Source organism: Oncorhynchus tshawytscha, linkage group LG10 (assembly GCF_018296145.1).
Source record: "Oncorhynchus tshawytscha isolate Ot180627B linkage group LG10, Otsh_v2.0, whole genome shotgun sequence".
Lineage (NCBI taxonomy): Eukaryota > Metazoa > Chordata > Actinopteri > Salmoniformes > Salmonidae > Oncorhynchus > Oncorhynchus tshawytscha.
In genome coordinates this window covers 4,068,985-4,088,631 of record NC_056438.1, presented here as the reverse complement: position 1 = coordinate 4,088,631, position 19,647 = coordinate 4,068,985, and the positions used below count along the sequence as shown (strand labels likewise).

At 43.3% G+C, this 19,647-nt stretch overlaps 1 protein-coding gene across 2 annotated transcripts in view; it reads left to right on the top strand.

The window, feature by feature from the left end:
• Window positions 1-15,698: 15,698 nt before the first annotated feature.
• The window catches only part of LOC112237033 (broad substrate specificity ATP-binding cassette transporter ABCG2-like), a 36,942-nt gene continuing 32,993 nt past the window's right edge, over window positions 15,699-19,647 (top strand). The window contains exons 1-2 of one of the 2 annotated variants that reach the window (XM_042328025.1): window positions 15,699-15,901; window positions 17,563-17,783. In XM_042328025.1, the coding sequence (XP_042183959.1) occupies window positions 17,578-17,783 (206 nt within the window). In that variant the 5' untranslated portion in view covers window positions 15,699-15,901; window positions 17,563-17,577. Of the gene's footprint in view, window positions 15,902-17,562; window positions 17,784-18,513; window positions 19,124-19,647 lie in introns of those variants that run through there. The other variant, XM_042328026.1, reaches the window with a different exon arrangement.

Sequence of the window (19,647 nt, the reverse complement as noted above, 5' to 3'; positions counted from 1 at the left end):
GAGCCTAGTGGTTAGAGCAGGTAGCCTAGTGGTTAGAGCAGGTAGCCTAGTGGTTAGAGCAGGTAGCCTAGTGGTTAGAGCAGGTAATCTAGTGGTTAGAGCAGGTAGCCTAGTGGTTAGAGCAGGTAGCCTAGTGGTTAGAGCAGGTAGCCTAGTGGTTAGAGCCTAGTGGTTAGAGCAGGTAGCCTAGTGGTTAGAGCAGGTAGCCTAGTGGTTAGAGCCTAGTGGTTAGAGCAGGTAGCCTAGTGGTTAGAGCAGGTAGCCTAGTGGTTAGAGCAGGTAGCCTAGTGGTTAGAGCAGGTAGCCTAGTGGTTAGAGCAGGTAGCCTAGTGGTTAGAGCAGGGAGCCTAGTGGTTAGAGCAGGTAGCCTAGTGGTTAGAGCCTAGTGGTTAGAGCAGGTAGCCTAGTGGTTAGATCAGGTAGCCTAGTGGTTAGAGCCTAGTGGTTAGAGCAGGTAGCCTAGTGGTTAGAGCAGGTAGCCTAGTGGTTAGAGCAGGTAGCCTAGTGGTTAGAGCAGGTAGCCTAGTGGTTAGAGCAGGTAGCCTAGTGGTTAGAGCAGGTAGCCTAGTGGTTAGAGCCTAGTGGTTAGAGCAGGTAGCCTAGTGGTTAGAGCAGGTAGCCTAGTGGTTAGAGCAGGTAGCCTAGTGGTTAGAGCAGGGAGCCTAGTGGTTAGAGCAGGTAGCCTAGTGGTTAGAGCCTAGTGGTTAGAGCAGGTAGCCTAGTGGTTAGAGCAGGTAGCCTAGTGGTTAGAGCCTAGTGGTTAGAGCAGGTAGCCTAGTGGTTAGAGCAGGTAGCCTAGTGGTTAGAGCAGGTAGCCTAGTGGTTAGAGCAGGTAGCCTAGTGGTTAGAGCAGGTAGCCTAGTGGTTAGAGCAGGTAGCCTAGTGGTTAGAGCAGGAGCCTAGTGGTTAGAGCCTAGTGGTTAGAGCAGGTAGCCTAGTGGTTAGGAGCAGTGGTAGCCTAGTGGTTAGAGCAGGTAGCCTAGTGGTTAGAGCCTAGTGGTTAGAGCAGGAGCCTAGTGGTTAGAGCAGGGAGCCTAGTGGTTAGAGCAGGGAGCCTAGTGGTTAGAGCAGGTAGCCTAGTGGTTAGAGCCTAGTGGTTAGAGCAGGTAGCCTATTGGTTAGAGCAGGTAGCCTAGTGGTTAGAGCAGGTAGCCTGGTGGTTAGAGCAGGGAGCCTAGTGGTTAGAGCAGGTAGCCTAGTGGTTAGAGCCTAGTGGTTAGAGCAGGGAGCCTAGTGGTTAGAGCAGGTAGCCTAGTGGTTAGAGCAGGTAGCCTAGTGGTTAGAGCCTAGTGGTTAGAGCAGGTAGCCTAGTGGTTAGAGCAGGTAGCCTAGTGGTTAGAGCAGGTAGTCTAGTGGTTAGAGCAGGGAGCCTAGTGGTTAGAGCAGGGAGCCTAGTGGTTAGAGCAGGGAGCCTAGTGGTTAGAGCAGGGAGCCTAGTGGTTAGAGCAGGTAGCCTAGTGGTTAGAGCCTAGTGGTTAGAGCAGGTAGCCTAGTGGTTAGAGCCTAGTGGTTAGAGCCTAGTGTTTAGAGCAGGTAGCCTAGAGGTTAGAGCAGGGAGCCTAGTGGTTAGAGCAGGTAGCCTAGTGGTTAGAGCAGGTAGCCTAGTGGTTAGAGCAGGTAACCTAGTGGTTAGAGCAGGTAGCCTAGTGGTTAGAGCAGGTAGCCTAGTGGTTAGAGCAGGGAGCCTAGTGGTTAGAGCAGGGAGCCTAGTGGTTAGGGCAGGTAGCCTAGTGGTTAGAGCAGGTAGTCTAGTGGTTAGAGCAGGGAGCCTAGTGGTTAGAGCAGGTAACCTAGTGGTTAGAGCAGGTAGCCTAGTGGTTAGAGCATTGGGCCAGTAACTGAAAGGTTGCTTGATCGAATCCCCGAGTTGACAAGGTAAAAATCTGTCGTTCTGCCCCTGTTCCTAGGCCGTCATTGTAAATAAGAATTTAATAAGCCAAGAACTGACTTGCCCAGTTAAATAAAGGTTAAATAAAAAAGATATATAATGACTGATGTCAATTGAGGGCTAAGGGAGAGGGCGAGAAAATTATGACATGGTGTAATGTTTATTTCGTCCATCCTGGATGATGTTAAAGTTCAGGCTGTCTGCCACCAGGTGTACAGGAGGGACCTAACAGGACCACACCCCTCCCAGTCCACCAGGTACTGGAGCTGATGTTGGGAGTACAGGAGGGACCTAACAGGACCACACCCCTCCCAGTCCACCAGGTACAGGAGCAGGTTCCCTCTCCAGAGCCTGGTGGATGTCCCAAAATCCGGGGCCAACGATACAGAAGGACAGATTGATGGACTGGAGGACACTCACAGGGCTCTCCATCGACGTGGAACCACATGGTGAGGGACAGCAGGTCCCTGGTCCCCAGGCAGTGATTCTTATCCTCGACCAGGAGATGGTGTGGTTATGAAGTTGGATCCTGGGAGGTCGAGGATGACGTTGTGTACGTCTACAGTGATGACGAGGAAGGGAAGGCCTTCCTGGTGCATGGGTTCCACAGTGAGGGTGAGTGGTGCTGTGATGTGCTGGATCCCAACGGCCTAGTATCCAGGGCTTGGAAAGGAAAATGAGAGGAGAGTGGGCATGAAGTTATAGTCAAGGAGGAGGCGAGAGCCTGGTCGATGAAATTTCCTGCGGCACCGGAGTCAACATCTGAGGCACAGCCAGCCAGTGAAATGGGAACCAGGAAGGGTTTGGTGGAAAACGATGATGATGTAATACTCACAACTACCCTGGGAGACGGAAGGTCACAGGGCCACCCCGCTGCTCTAGTTGACCCCGGGGTGGGACACACCGGACACCGCTGAAGCTGGTGCCCGTCCTGACCGCAATAGGGACAGAGCCCTGGCTGTCTCCGGCAACGCCGCTCTGCCGCGGAGAGGTATGTGCCCCCTACCTCTATGGATTCAGGCTCTGCCTCAGCACAACCACAGGAGAGAGGTGAGTGGCGAGGTGGGGACTGGCGCTCCCAAAGAATGTTATTCAGACGGATGACCATCACGATGAGTGCGTCCAAGGATAGGTTGTCGTCCCGACATGCCAACTCCGTCTGGACCCCTACGCTCAGTCTTCTGGGTAGGCTGGGGGACTGGTTCACTGTGTCGACCCGTGGTAGCAGGCCCTCTGTTAGGGATGTATGGAGAACCTCGCTGGTGGTGTCGAGGTCGGTGGAGAACGCGGAGGACCTACTCCATGGCCGTGCCAGCTGGTCGTGGTGTTGTTGGAGCAGATGACCCTATTCCTTGAACGTCTGGAAGATGGTGTTTCCATCTGTAACATAATATGCCGGGAGTCAGGAAGCAGGTGCAGAAGTTGAGTTTAATGATGAAACGATACAGATGAACAAACATGAGAAGCGTGCTGATCGTGAGAGAAAAACCTAACGACTGATGTCTACTGAGGGCTAAATAAAGGGGAAGTAATCACAGAGAAAATTATGACCAGGTGTGCATAATGATGGGGATCAGGTGTGCGTAATGATAGGAAAAGGTGTGTGTAATGATGGGGAACAGGTGTGCGTAATGATGGGGAACAGGTGTGCGTAATGATAGGGAACAGGTGTGCGTAATGATGGGGAACAGGTGTGCGTAATGATAGGGAACAGGTGTGCGTAATGATGGGGAACAGGTGTGCGTAATGATGGGGAACAGGTGTGCGTAATGATAGGGAACAGGTGTGCATAATGATGGGGATCAGGTGTGCGTAATGATAGGGAACAGGTGTGTGTAATGATGGGGAACAGGTGTGCGTAATGATGGGGAACAGGTGTGCGTAATGATAGGGAACAGGTGTGCGTAATGATGGGGAACAGGTGTGCGTAATGATAGGGAACAGGTGTGCGTAATGATGGGGAACAGGTGTGCGTAATGATGGGGAACATGCGGATGGGGAACAGGTGTGCGTAATGATGGGGAACAGGTGTGCGTAATGATGGGGAACAGGTGTGCGTAATGATGGGGAACAGGTGTGCGTAATGATGGGGAACAGGTGTGCGTAATGATGGGGAACAGGTGTGCGTAATGATGGGGAACAGGTGTGCGTAATCATAGTTGCCAGGGCCGGTGGTTAGTAGACCGGCATAGTTGCCAGGGCCTGTGGTTAGTAGACCGGCATAGTTGCCAGGGCCTGTGGTTAGTAGACCGGCATAGTTGCCAGGGCCGGTGGTTAGTAGACCGGCATAGTTGCCGGAGGGAGAGAGCAGGAGGATATACTGCTCTCTGGAGACCAGGCCCAAATCCCTGTCATTTGCATGAAGAAATGTAAGCGATACAAAGGGATTGGTTGGGGTGTCTTGATAGGATTCGTAGGCGAGTGAGTAAAACACCATTACCAAAACAAACTTTATGATCTACGGTCGAGACTATCAACAGGACATTAAAAAACTGTAATATATTATGTTACACCCAGTAGTGGCTGAACGACGACACATATAATAAAGAGCTGACTGGGTTTTCGGGGCATCGGCAGGACAGGGCAGCTGCGTCTGGTAAGACGAGGGGCGGTGATGTGTGTCTATTTCTCAATAACAGCTGCTACGCGATGTCTAACATTTAAAAGGTTTTGAGGTATTGCTCGCCTGATGTACAGTACCTCATGATAAGCTGTAGACCACACTATCTACCAAGAGAGTTCTCATCTATATTATTTGCTCATCCAGAAGCGACGCTCCTTGTGGCCTTGAGGACTTTAATGTAGACAAACTTAAATCTGTTTCACCTCATTTCTACCAGCATGTCACATGTGCAACCAGAGGGGGCGAAAAAACTCCTGACCGCCTTTACTCCACACAGAGACACATACAAAGCTCTCCCTCGCCCTCCATTTGGCAAATCTGACCCGAACTGTATCCTCCAGATTCCTGCTTGCAAAAACTATAGCAGGAAGAACCAGTGATTCGCTTTATACAAAAGTGGTCAGATGACACAGATGCTACACTACAAGACTGTTTTGCTAGCACAGACTGGAATGTGTTCTGTGATACATCCAATGGCATTGAAGAGTTTACCACCTCAGTCACCGACTTCATCAATAAGTGCATTGACAACGTTGTCCCCACAGTGACTGTACGTACATATCCCAACCAGAAGCCATGGATTACAGACAACATCTGCACTGATCTAAAGGCTAGGAGTGGGACACTAATCCGGAGGCTTATAAGAAATCCCGCTATGCCCTCAGACGAACCATCAAACAGGCAAAGCATCAATACAGGACTAAGATTAAATCCTAAAACACCGGCTCTGAAGCTCGTCGGATGTGGCAGGGCTTGCAAACTATTATGGATTTATTAAGTAAATATTTTCTTAACTCTATATATTGAACTGCATTGTTGGTTAAGGGCTTGTAAGCAAGCATTTCACTGTAAGGTCTACACCTGTTGTATTCGGTGCATGTGACAAATACAAATGGATTTGAGTAAGCGTGACAGCTGTGATTGCACACTCTGGTATTTCACCCAATAGATATGGGAGTTTATCAAAATGGGATTTGTTTTCAGTCTTTGTGGGTCTATTTAATCTGAGGGAAATACATATCTCTAACATGGTCATGCATTTGTCAGGAGGTTAAGGAAGTGCAGCTCAGTTTTCACCTAATTTTGTGGGCAGTGAGCACATAGCCTGTCTTCTCTTGAGAGGCAGGTCTGCCTACAGCGGCATTTCTCAATATCAAGGCTATGCACACTGAGTCTGTACATAGTCAAAGCTTTCCTTATGTTTGTGAACAGAGCCCCAGGACCAGCTTGCTTAGGGGACTCTTCTCCAGGTTCATCTCTCTGTAGGTGATGGCTTTGTTATGAAAGGTTTGGGAATCGCTTCCTTTTATGTAGAATTTAATGGATTTATTCTGGATTTTTCCCCTGGCCTATTTCTGCTCTACAGCGCATTCGGAAAGTATTCAGACCCCTTGACTTTTTCCAAATTTAGTTACATTACAGCCTTATTCTTATTCTAAAATGGGTTAAATTGTCTCCCCGCCCCCACCAATCTACACACAATACCCCATAATGACAAAGCAAAAACAGGTTTTTAGAAATTGTTGCAAATTTATATAAAAAAAAATACAAAACTGAAATATCACATTTCAGACCCTTTACTAAGTACTTTGTTGAAGTACCTTTGGCAGCGATTGCAGCCTCAAGTCTTCTTGGGTATGACGCTACAAGCTTGGCACACCTGTATTTTTAGGAGTTTCTCTCATTCCTCTCTGCAGATCCTCTCAAGCTCTGTCAGGTTGGATGGGGAGCATTGCAGCACAGCTATTTCCAGGTCTCTCCAGAGATGTTCAATTGGGTTCAAGTCCAGGATCTGGCTGGACCACTCAAGGACATTCAGAGACTTGTCCCGAAGCCACTCCTGCTTTGTCTTGGCTGTGTGCTTAGGGTCGTGGTCCTGTTGGAAGGTGAACAGGTTTTTATCCAGGATCTCTCTGTACTTTGCTCCACTCATCTTTGCCTCTATCCTGACTAGTCTCCCAGTCCCTTCAGCTGAAAAACATTGCCACAGGATGATGCTGCCACCCCCATGCTTCACCGTAGGGATGGTACCAGGTTTCCTGCATATGTGACGCAAAGCGTTCAATCCTGGTTTCATCCGACCAGAGAATCTTGTTTCTCATAGTCTGAGAGTCTTTAGGTGCCTTTTGGCCAACTCCAAGCATCCTGTCATGTGCCTTTTCCTGAGGAGTGGCTTCCGTCTGGCCACTTTACCATAAAGACCTGATTGGTGGAATGCTACAGAGATGGTTGTCCTTCTGGAAAGTTCTCCCATCTCCACAGAGGAACTCTGGAACTCTGTCAGAGTGACCATCGGGTTCTTGGTCACCTCCCTGATCAAGGCTCTTCTCCCCCGATTGCTCTGTTTGGCCGGGTGGTCAGCTGTACGAAAAGTCTGAGTGGTTCCAAACTTGTTTCATTTAAGTATGATAGAGGCCACTGTGTTCTTGGGGACCTTGAGTGCTGCAGAAATGTTTTGAGTACCCTTCCCCAGATCTGTGCCTCGACACAATCCTGTCTCGGAGCTCTACGGACAATTCCTTCATCCAAATGGCTTGTTTTTTGCCTTTCCTAATCATGGGCAATCAATTGAGTTTACCACAGGTGCACTCCAGTCAAGTTGTAGAAAGAGCTCAAGGATGGAAACAGGATGTCCCTGAGCTCAATTTTGAGTCTCATAGCGAATGGTCTGAATACTTACAGTCAAAAGTTTGAACACACTCATTCAAAGGTTTTACTTTATTTTAACTGTTTTTACATTGTACAATCATGCTGAAGACATTAAACTATGAAACAACACATATGGAATCACGTAGTAACCAAAAAAGTATTTAACACATCAAAATATATTTTAGATTCTTCAAAGTAGCCACCCTTTACTTTGATGACAGCTTAGCACACTATTGGCATTCTCTCAACCAGCTTTATGAGGTATTCACCTGGAATGCATTTCAGTTAACAGGTGTGCCTTGTTAAAAGTTAATTTGTGCAATTTCTTTCCATCTTAATGTGTTTGAGCCAATCAGTTGTGTTGTGACAAAGTAGGGTTGGTATACAGAAGCTAGCCCTATTTGGTAAAATACCAAACAGATCAAATAATTATATGATGTGGTTCGTCTGTAAAGACTACAGCCTATAGTAAATTGATATGGTAGGGGTGGTATACAGAAGATAGTCCTATTTGGTAAAAGACCAAGTCCATATTATGTCCGGAACAGCGCAAATAAGCAAAGAGAAACGACAGTCCATCATTACTTTAACCTCTAGCGTGGAGCAATCCCGTATCCGGGAGCGTAATCATAGCCTCAAGCTCATTACTATAACGCAACGTTTCCTATTCATGAAAATCGCAAATAAATATATTGAAACACAAGCTTAGCCTTTTGTTAACAACACTGTCATCTCAGATTTTCAAAATATGCGTTACAGCCAACGCTAGACAAGCATTTGTGTAAGTTTAGCATGGCGTAATGCTATGCTAGGCTGTGCTGGCAGCAGGCAACATTTTCACAAAAATAAGAAAAGCAACCAAATTAAATAATTTACCTTTGAAGAACTTCAGATGCATTCACTCAGGAGACTCCCAGTTAGATAGCAAATGTTCCTTTTTTCCAAAAATAATATTTTTGTAGGCGAAAAACGTCACGTTTGTTCATCCTGCTTGGCTGAGAAATCGACAGCAAAATACTTCAACTATAGCGCATTAGCATAACGCAACTTTTTCTATTCATGAAAATCGCAAATGAAATGAAATAAATATATTGAAACACAAGCTTAGCCTTTTGTTAACCAACACTGTCATCTCAGATTTTAAAAATATGCTTTTCAACCAAAGCTACACAAGCATTTGTGTAAGAGTATTGATAGCCTAGCATAGCATTAAACCTAGCATTCAGCAGGCAACATTTTCACAAAAACAAGAAAAGCATTCAAATAAAATCATTTACCTTTGAAGAACTTTGGATGTTTTCAATGAGGAGACTCTCAGTTAGATAGCAAATGTTCATTTTTTCCAAAAATATTATTTGTGTAGGAGAAATCGCTCCGTTTTGTTCATCACTTTTGGCTAAGAAAAAAAAAAAGAAAATTCATTCACTACAACGCCAAACTTTTTTCCAAATGAACTCCATAATATCGACAGAAACATGGCAAACGTTGTTTAGAATCATCCTCAAGGTGTTTTTCACATATCTATTCGATGATAAATCATTCGTGGCAGTTGGGTTTCTCCTCAGTAGCAAACGGAAAAGTACTGCACCTGGAGATTACGCAATAATTGCAACGGAGGACACCAAGCGACCACCTGGTAAATGTAGTTTCTTATGGTCAATCTTCCAATGATATGCCTACAAATACGTCACAATGCTGCAGACACCTTGGGGAAAATGTGGAAAACGTAAGCTGACTACTAGCTCCTCCACAGCCATATAAGGAGTCATTGCCATGAGGCGGTTTCAAAAAATGCGGCACTTCCTGATTGGATTTTTATCTGGGTTTTTTTTGTAACATCAGTTCTGTGGCACTCACAGACAATATCTTTGCAGTTTTGGAAACGTCAGAGTGTTTTCTATCCAAAGCTGTCAATTATATGCATAGTTGAGCATCTTTTCGTGACAAAATATTTTGTTTAAAACGGGAACGTTTTTCATCCAAAAATTAAAATAGCGCCCCCTGTATCCAACTGGTAAAGACATAAAGGTCAGTGAATCCGGAACATTTCAAGAACTTTGAACGTTTCCTCAAGTGCAGTCACAAAAACCAAGCGCTATGATGAAGCTGACTCTCATGAGGATCGCCACAGGAAAGGAAGACCCAGAGTTACCTCTGCATCAGAGGAGAAGATCTTTAGAGTTAGCAGCCTCAGAAATTGCAGCCCAAATAAACGCTTCACCGAGTTCAAGTAACAGACACATCTCAACATCAACTGTTTAGAACATCTCAACATCAACTGTTTAGAGGAGACTGCGTGAATCATGCTGTCACGGTCGAATTACTGCAAAGAAACCACGACTAAAAGACACCAATAAAAAAAGACTTGCTTGGGCCAAGAAAAACGAGCAATGGACATTAGACCGGTGGAAATCTGTCCTTTGGTATGATGAGTCCAAATTTGAGATTTTTGATTCCAACCTCAGAGTCTTTGTGAGGTGCAGAGTAGGTAAACAAATTATTTCCACATGTTCCCAACATGAAGCATGGAGGAGGAGGTGTGGGGGTGCTTTGCTGGTGACACTGTCAGTGATTTATTTAGAATTCAAGGCACACTTAACCAGCATGGCTACCACAGCATTCTGCAGCGATATGCCATCCCATCTGGTTTGCGCTTAGTGAGACTATCATTTGTTTTTCAGCAGGACAATGACCCAACACACCTCCAGGCTGTGTAAGGGCTATTTGACCAATGAGGAGAGTGATTGAGTGCTGCATCAGATGACCTGGCCTCCACAATCACCTGACCTCAATCCATTTGAGATGGTTTGGGATGCGTTGGACAGCAGCCAACAAGTGCTCAGCATATGTGGGAACTCTTTCAAGAATATTGGAAAGACAGTCAAGGTGCAGCTGGTTGAGAGAATGCCAAGAGTGTGCAAATATGTCATCAAGGCAAAGGGTGGCTACTTTGAAGAATCTCAAATATAAAAAAAAAATTCAGGATTTGTTTAAAACCTGTTGAGGCGATGGGTTCCCCTACGGGAACTCCACCCCCCCGTTCAGCTGAAAAGGTGGCGCAGGGAATGCAAAAATATTCTTTCGAAATTTTTAACCTCCACACATTAACAAGTCCAATACCTCAAATGAAAGTTAAACACCTTGTTCATCTACCCAGCGTCTCAGATTTTTTAAATGTTTTACGGCGAAAACACAACATATATATATATATTTTTTTTCCAGCCAAAGATAAAATCACAAAAGCAGGATTAAAACAAAATCAATCACTAACCTCTTGAAAATCTTCATCAGATGACAGTCATATGACATGTTACACAGTACATTTATGTTTTGTTCGATAATATGCATTTTATATCCATAAATCTCGGTTTACGCCAGATAACAGAAATACTCATCATAAACTTTGACTACATATTCTACATATAATTATACATACACTGGTTCTTAATGCAACCGCTGTGTCACATTTTTTTTTAACGTTACGGAAAAAGCCTAACATGGCAATAATCTGAGACGGCGCTCAGACGTAACAATATTTCTCCGCCATGTTGGAGTCAACAGAAATACAAAATTACAACATAAATATTCCCTTACCTTTGATGATCTTTCATCAGAATGTAGTGCAAGGAGTCCTAGTTCAACAATAAATCGTTTTGTTTCATAATGTTCAATTCTAGTGTCCAAGTAGCAGCATTTGCTACCACTTTCAGCTCAAATGCCCAAAAAATTACTTCTGGTCCAGGATAACTTTGCATCAAAACTTCCAAAAGACATATTACAGGTCGAAGAAACTGGTCAAACTAAGTGCAGAATCAATCTTCAGGATGTTATAATCATATAAATCCAATAGCATTCCAACCGGATCATTCGTTTTCATCTGGGGCTGATTGGAACAGCCGAAGCACTCAAAGACAAACGCGCCACAACAAAATCGCATCCTTTTGCGACACCAACTACTTTCCTTCCCATTAGGTCAAAGTTCACAGCAAATGCTCCATTACACTTTCTACTGAATGAGGACATCTAGTGGAAGACGTAGGAAGTGTTTCCAGATCCATAACTTATTGCGTTGGGAGGGGGCGATGACGTCAAAGTTGCCCCAACTTTCAGGATTTCAAAACTTGTTTGGAAGATTGCCTGCCCTGTGAGTTCTGTTATACTCACAGACATAATTCAAACGGTTTTAGAAACTTCAGAGTGTTTTCTATCCAATATTAATGATAATATGCATATATTAGCAATTTAGGACAGATTTTGATGCAGTTCACTATGGGCACGCAATTCATCCAAAGTGGAAATACTGCCCCCCATTTCTAACTGGTTTTAATTAACACTTGTTTGGTTTCTACATGATTCCATATGTGTTATTTCATCGTTTTGATGTGTTCTATTATTCTACAACGTAGAACATAGAAATGAAAAAGAAAACCCTTGATTGAGTAGGTGCGCCCTAACTAGTCCTAACTAGTCCTAACTAGTCCTAACTAGCCCTAACTAGTCCTAACCAGCCCTAACTAGCCCTAACTAGTCCTAACTAGCCACAACTAGCCCTAACTAGCCCTAACTAGCCCTAACCAGCCCTAACTAGTCCTAACTGGTCCTAACTAGCCCTAAAGCCCTAGCCCTAACTAGTCCTAACTAGCCCTCCAAACTAGTCCTAACTAGTCCTAACTAGCCCTAACTAGTCCTGACTAGTCCTGACTAGTCCTAACTAGTCCAAACTAGTCCTAACTAGCCCTAACTAGTCCTAACTAGTCCTAACTAGTCCTGACTAGCCCTAACTAGTCCTAACTAGTCCAAACTAGTCCTAACTAGCCCTAACTAGTCCTAACTAATCCAAACTTTGACTGTTACTGTATGTACTGTACAGTCGTGGCCAAAAGTTTTGAGACACAAATATTAATTTTCACAAAATCTGCTGCCTCAGTTTGTATGATGGCAATTTGCATATACTCCAGAATGTTATGAAGAGTGATCAGATGAATTGCAATTAATTGCAATGTTCCTCTTTGCCATGGAAATGAACTGAATCGCAAAAAAAACAATTTCCACTGCATTTCAGCCCTGCCACAAAAGGACCAGCTGACATCATGTCATGTCAGTGATTCTCTCGTTAACACAGTTGTGAGTGTTGATGAGGACAAGGCTGGAGATCACTCAGTCATGCGTATTCAGTTCGAATAACAGACTGGAAGCTTCAAAAGGAGGGTGGTGCTTGGAATCATTGTTCGTCCTCTGTCAACCATAGTTACCTGCAAGGAAACATCATTGCTTTGCACAAAAAGGGCTTCACAGGCAAGGATATTGCTGCCAGTAAGTCAGCACCTAAATCAAACATTTATCGGATCATCAAGAATTTCAAGGAGAGCGGTTCAATTGTTGTGATAGTCAATAAAAGCCTTTGACAGTCATGAAATGCTTGTAATTATACTTCACTGTTCCATAGAAACATCTGACAAAAATATCTAAAGACACTGAAGCAGCAAACTTTGTGAAAATGTATATTTGTGTCATTCTCAAAACTTTTGGCAACGACTGTATAGCTCTTTATCTCTGTCTCTGTCTATCTCTCTCACTGTCTCTTTCGCTGGTGGTGAGATAGATAGATAGACAGACGGAAGGACGGACGGATGGACAGACAGACAGATAGCACTCTCTCTTTCTCTGGTGGTGAGATAGCACCCCCCCTCTCTCTCTCTCTCCCTGTTTCTCTCTCTCTCTCTCAATCTTTCTCTGGTGGTGAGATGGATAGATAGATAGCACCCTCTAGTGGCTCAATGGTAGAGATTATTATTATTTATTATGATTGAGGTTGTGTAACTGTACTTTACGATGTTGGGCCCTTCCTTTGGCCCTGGAAAGTCACTATGGGCCCTGGTCAAAAGTAGTGCACTACATAGGGAATATAATGCCAATGGGCCCTGGTCAAAAGTAGTGCACTACATAGGGAATAGAATACAAGAATACACATTCAGATAGATAGATAACGAAAGGATGAGCCTGTCCACGCCCTTAGTACATTGAACAAACTCTCTCTCCTGATACAGACTATCTGCCAGATAACACATGTACAACATTTGACATAAGAGGACCTGGTGCTGCACGGCCACACACACAATGGGATTTTATGTGAGAGGTCATGAACTCCAGCCATAAACAGGTGTCACTGTGTGTGTGTGTGCTGCGTGTGTGTAATAAGGTGTAACCCTTATTTAAGGTAGCTCTGGGCCAGGGCGTAAGGTCTACAACGAGTGTAGTAAAGAAACACAGCCTATATTTCTTGTTACAAAACCCTCGCTATAAAAGGGAATTATTCAATCCTCTTTTACGGCCAGCCAGAGGTGGGTACATGTGTTCCGGTCGTAAATTCCAAATGGCACCACATTCCCTAAATGGGCCCTGGTCAGAAATGTTCCTGAAATGTTCCTAACCCTGGCAGTCATTCTGAATGCAGTTTGTGGTTGAATAAAAATGTAACCCGTTGGATATCCTAACTCTGGCTGGATTCCAATAGGAATCACTTTGCACTTTGCAAGCCACTTTGACTTGCAGGAAGGGTTGCACATTTTTTTTTTCCCTCATAATATCCAGGTTGGAAGGTAAAATGGAAATCCTTCAACCAGGATTTTTTGAAAAGATCTGGGAAAGTTACTGGAATCTTGATACCCTACTTGCAGGCCTGATGTGGCCTGGAAACCATGAGTTTCATGCCACTGTATTAGGGTAAAGTGTAAAATAACAACTCACTTGGTGAAGACCACAGGACTGAACATGAATGAAATCAACAACCTTGTCTCTAACCATGTTTCCATCCACAGTTTCTATGGAAGTAAAGGCATACTGTATTATTTTTTTTACAGCTGTGACGGAAACAGGAAGTTCCGGGTCCAATTTTATAAATCCCAACAGATCATTTGTTTATTCGACGTGGTGGGAAATGTGTTAGTAAAATTAATTATGCGAGAAATGGTAGCGGAAAGGCCTTTGTGCGTAAATATTTATATAATAACCATCATGTCGAAGTAAACTTAGAGTCACGGGATGATACTGTGTGAGGCCCTCTCACTATAGTTTTGATAGACCTCAAACTTATCAAATCAATTATGATGAACTTCTACAGGGTGGTGAAAAGGCACGGGGATCTTAATTCTCCAATAATTATAGAAGGTCTTATTCTGGCAACATGATGATGGATATTAAAACTTCAGTGCACACGAAACGTTGAACTTTAAATTGTTTCTATTTAGTACATGAAAGCTTAAGGAAAGAAACGTACATGTTGTGTTAATACGTCATCACGCACTGATTTTCATGGGGGGGGGGGTTATGCTACTTGTCTTTATGCTGACTGTAGAATATTCACATGGAAATCTCAGTCATGTGGAAATCTAGCTTCTGTCACTAACAAATCTCAGTCATGTGGAAATCTAGCTTCTGTCACTAACAAATCTCAGTCATGTGGAAATCTAGCTTCTATCACTAACAAATTCAGTCATGTGGAAATCTAGCTTCTGTCACTAACAAATTCAGTCATGTGGAAATCTAGCTTCTATCACTATCAAATTCAGTCATGTGGAAATCTAGCTTCTGTCACTAACAAATCTCAGTCATGTGGAAATCTAGCTTCTATCACTATCAAATTCAGTCATGTGGAAATCTAGCTTCTGTCACTAACAAATCTCAGTCATGTGGAAATCTAGCTTCTGTCACTAACAAATCTCAGTCATGTGGAAATCTAGCTTCTGTCACTAACAAATTCAGTCATGTGGAAATCTAGCTTCTATCACTAACAAATTCAGTCATGTGGAAATCTAGCTTCTGTCACTAACAAATCTCAGTCATGTGGAAATCTAGCTTCTGTCACTATCAAATTCAGTCATGTGGAAATCTAGCTTCTGTCACTAACAAATCTCAGTCATGTGGAAATCTAGCTTCTGTCACTAACAAATTCAGTCATGTGGAAATCTAGCTTCTGTCACTAACAAATTCAGTCATGTGGAAATCTAGCTTCTATCACTAACAAATTCAGTCATGTGGAAATCTAGCTTCTATCACTAACAAATTCAGTCATGTGGAAATCTAGCTTCTGTCACTAACAAATCTCAGTCATGGAAATCTAGCTTCTGTCACTAACAAATCTCAGTCATGTGGAAATCTAGCTTCTGTCACTAACAAATCTCAGTCATGTGGAAATCTAGCTTCTATCACTATCAAATTCAGTCATGTGGAAATCTAGCTTCTATCACTATCAAATTCAGTCATGTGGAAATCTAGCTTCTATCACTAACAAATTCAGTCATGTGGAAATTATATTGGAGGCGTGGCTTAGTGGGGGCGTCATTCAAAATGTCCAAACTTATGCAAAAAAGCTTATCAGTTTGAGTATTGACTACAAAATCACTTTTAGTAACCTGTACTCAGATATATTAAGTAAAACAGGTACCCCCCCACCCCAGAAATGGAGCATTGACAGCACATTTGGGGTTTACACTGTGTATAGGGAATAGGGCGTCATTTGGGAGGTGTTATATATCCAGCCGCTGATCAAGCCGCTGTCCTCCTGTTATGTCGCGGTTTCCTCTTATCAAACTGTGACCGCACCGCAGGGCTGTAAACATACATAGTCTCTCTCCTGATAGGTTAGACAACACATAGTACTAAGTCCACCGCAAGAAGGATTACATTCGTTGACACAGAGTAACGTTCGTAGTTTAGCGGCAACTTTCCGTTACAGGCGCAGGGTAAGTGACGCTAAATATGTAGCCTATTTTTGTTTGAACAATTATTAGCGCATGAAAATGTTTGTTTTTAACGATAATGAATTCATGTGAATAGATGTTACAGTTGTTTAACTTAAAGACGGGAACGGTAGAGAGCAATAGGCAATGTTTACATGATATCACTTTACTGTTGCAGAAAGAAACCAGCCAAATACACCCGTCGTATTTATTCCCACACGATACCTCACTGTCTCATTTCTGACAGACATGTCCCTATAATTATTCCCACAGGATACCTCACTGTCTCATTTCTGACAGACATGTCCTTATAATTATTCCCACAGGATACCTCACTGTCTCATTTCTGACAGACATGTCCTTATAATTATTCCCACAGGATACCTCACTGTCTCATTTCTGACAGACATGTCCCTTATAATTATTCCCACAGGATACCTCACTGTCTCATTTCTGACAGACATGTCCCTATAATTATTCCCACAGGATACCTCACTGTCTCATTTCTGACAGACATGTCCTTATAATTATTCCCACAGGATACCTCACTGTCTCATTTCTGACAGACATGTCCTTATAATTATTCCTACAGGATACCTCACTGTCTCATTTCTGACAGACATGTCGTTATAATTATTCCTACAGGATACCTCACTGTCTCATTTCTGACAGACATGTCCTTATAATTATTCCCACAGGATACCTCACTGTCTCATTTCTGACAGACATGTCCTTATAATTATTCCCACAGGATACCTCACTGTCTCATTTCTGACAGACATGTGACAGACATGTCCTTATAATTATTCCCACAGGATACCTCACTGTCTCATTTCTGACAGACATGTCCTTATAATTATTCCCACAGGATACCTCACTGTCTCATTTCTGACAGACATGTCCTTATAATTATTCCTACAGGATACCTCACTGTCTCATTTCTGACAGACATGTCGTTATAATTATTCCTACAGGATACCTCACTGTCTCATTTCTGACAGACATGTCCTTATAATTATTCCCACAGGATACCTCACTGTCTCATTTCTGACAGACATGTCCTTATAATTATTCCCACAGGATACCTCACTGTCTCATTTCTGACAGACATGTCCTTATAATTATTCCCACAGGATACCTCACTGTCTCATTTCTGACAGACATGTCCTTATAATTATTCCACAGGATACCTCACTGTCTCATTTCTGACAGACATGTCCTTATAATTATTCCCACAGGATACCTCACTGTCTCATTTCTGACAGACATGTCCTTATAATTATTCCCACAGGATACCTCACTGTCTCATTTCTGACAGACATGTCGTTATAATTATTCCTACAGGATACCTCACTGTCTCATTTCTGACAGACATGTCCTTATAATTATTCCTACAGGATACCTCACTGTCTCATTTCTGACAGACATGTCGTTATAATTATTCCTACAGGATACCTCACTGTCTCATTTCTGACAGACATGTCCTTATAATTATTCCCACAGGATACCTCACTGTCTCATTTCTGACTGACATGTCCCTATAATTATTTCCACACGCTACCTCGCTGTCTCATTTCTGACAGGACATGTCCCTATAATTATTCCCACAGGCTACCTCGCTGTCTCATTTCTGACAGGACATGTCCCTATTATTTCCCTAATAGGAGAGCACCGTCAGAATGTCGGAGCCGTTAAACAGCCAGATCCCGGGGATGGAGGACACCAAAACTAACGGGACTCCTAACTATGAGTCTACCGGTACCGCCAAGTCCCTTCAAGGTTCAACCGTTAGTTTTCATAACATCCACTATAAGGTGACGCAGAGGAGCGGCTGTCTGTGTATCAAGAGGAAGACCACTACCAAAGACATTCTCATAGATCTGAAGTAAGTCGACTAGACACTGTTGTTGAGATTTAATCAGGCCTATATCTATATATCTATATCTATATAATATACAGTACCAGTCAAAAGTTTGGACACACCTACTCATTCAAGGGATTTTCTATATATTTTTTATATTTTCTACATTGTAGAATAATAGTGAAGACATCAAAAAAGTGTTAAACAAATATTTTTTTTTTTATGTTTGAGATTCTTCAAAGTAGCCACCCTTTGCCTTGATGACAGCTTTGCACACTTGGCATTCTCTCAACCAGCTTCACCTGGAATGCTTTTCCAATAGTCTTGAAAGAGTTCCCACATATGCTGAGCATTTGTTGGCTGCTTTTCGTTCACTCTGCTGTCCAACTCATCCCAAACAATCTCAATTGTTTTGAGGTCGGGTGATTGTGGAGGCCAGGTCATCTGATGTAGCATTCCATCAATGTTGGGTCATTGTCCTGTTGAAAAACAAATGATAGTCCCAATAAGCCCAATCCTGATTAGATGGCGTGTCGCTGCACAATGCTGTGGTAGCCATGCTGGTTAAGTGTGCCTTGAATTCTACATAAATCAGTGACTGCGTCACCAGAAAAGCACCATCACACCTGTCGTTTCTCTTTCCTTATTTGAGCTGTTCTAGCTATAATATGGACTTGGTCTTTTACCAAATAGGGCTATCTTCTGTTTACCACCCCTGCCATATCAATTTACTATAGACTATAGCCTTTACAGAGGAAACCTATCAGTCTGAGAGAATGCTTTCTGATCCTGTAATGGGGAGACTAGAATTCTATGGTTGAATTCTATACTCACTAAGTGGCTCTAGATAAGAGCGTCTGTTAAATGACCCAACGTATGTGTTGTGCTACTGTGTGTGTGAGCGAATTCACCTGGGGAGGAGGGGACGTACATGATAACTCAGATCAAACACAAAATATTACCTTCTGTATCAGAGGAAGGAAGCAGGTTCAGGAGACCAGCAGGAGGAGACACACACACACTCTAACCTAAATAATATTAAACCCAGACATTTCCTAAATAATACCTATTGAATCAGAGGAAGGAAAGGGACTGGTTCAGAGGCTCAGCAGGAGGACACACACTTACACACACACACACACACACACACACATGCACATACACTTACACACACACACACGCTGGGGTCATGGGCCATTACTATCCTGAAACCCCCTGCTTTCATAAATCCATTATCTTATATAAGGAAATTACGTTCAACATGAAACAACAAACAATCTCCCATGTTGATCCATTGGGAGTCACGTCGAGAGGGGGAGCTGGGAGTAGGCGTGTCTTCCAGCAGGTCACCATGGGAGCAGGGGGTAGGCGTGTCTTCCAGCGGGTCACCATGGGAACTGGGAGTAGGCGTGTCTCCCAGCGGATGTTACTATTACTGTACTAAAACTTTAGATAAAACTATACTAAATATATTCACATCAGCAAATACTAAAACACACTGTTTTGCATTGAAGGTCTACAGTAGCCTCAACAGCACTCTGTAGGGTAGCACCATGGTGTAGCCGGAGGACAGCTTGCTTCCATCCTCCTCTGGGTACATTGACTTCAATACAAAACCTAGGAGGCTCATGATTCTCACCCCCTTCCATAGACTTACACAGTAATTAGGACAACTTCCGGAGGACGTCCTCCAACCTATCAGAGCATGAACTGACATGTCCACCCAATCAAAGGATCAGAGAATGAATCTAGTACTGAAAGCATAAGCTACAACTAGCTAGCACTGCAGTGCATCGAATGTGATGATTAGTTGACTCAAAGAGAGAGAAAGACAGAGTTTTAACAGTTTTGAATTATTATTTTTTTTCAAAAACTAAGGAGAAGCAAG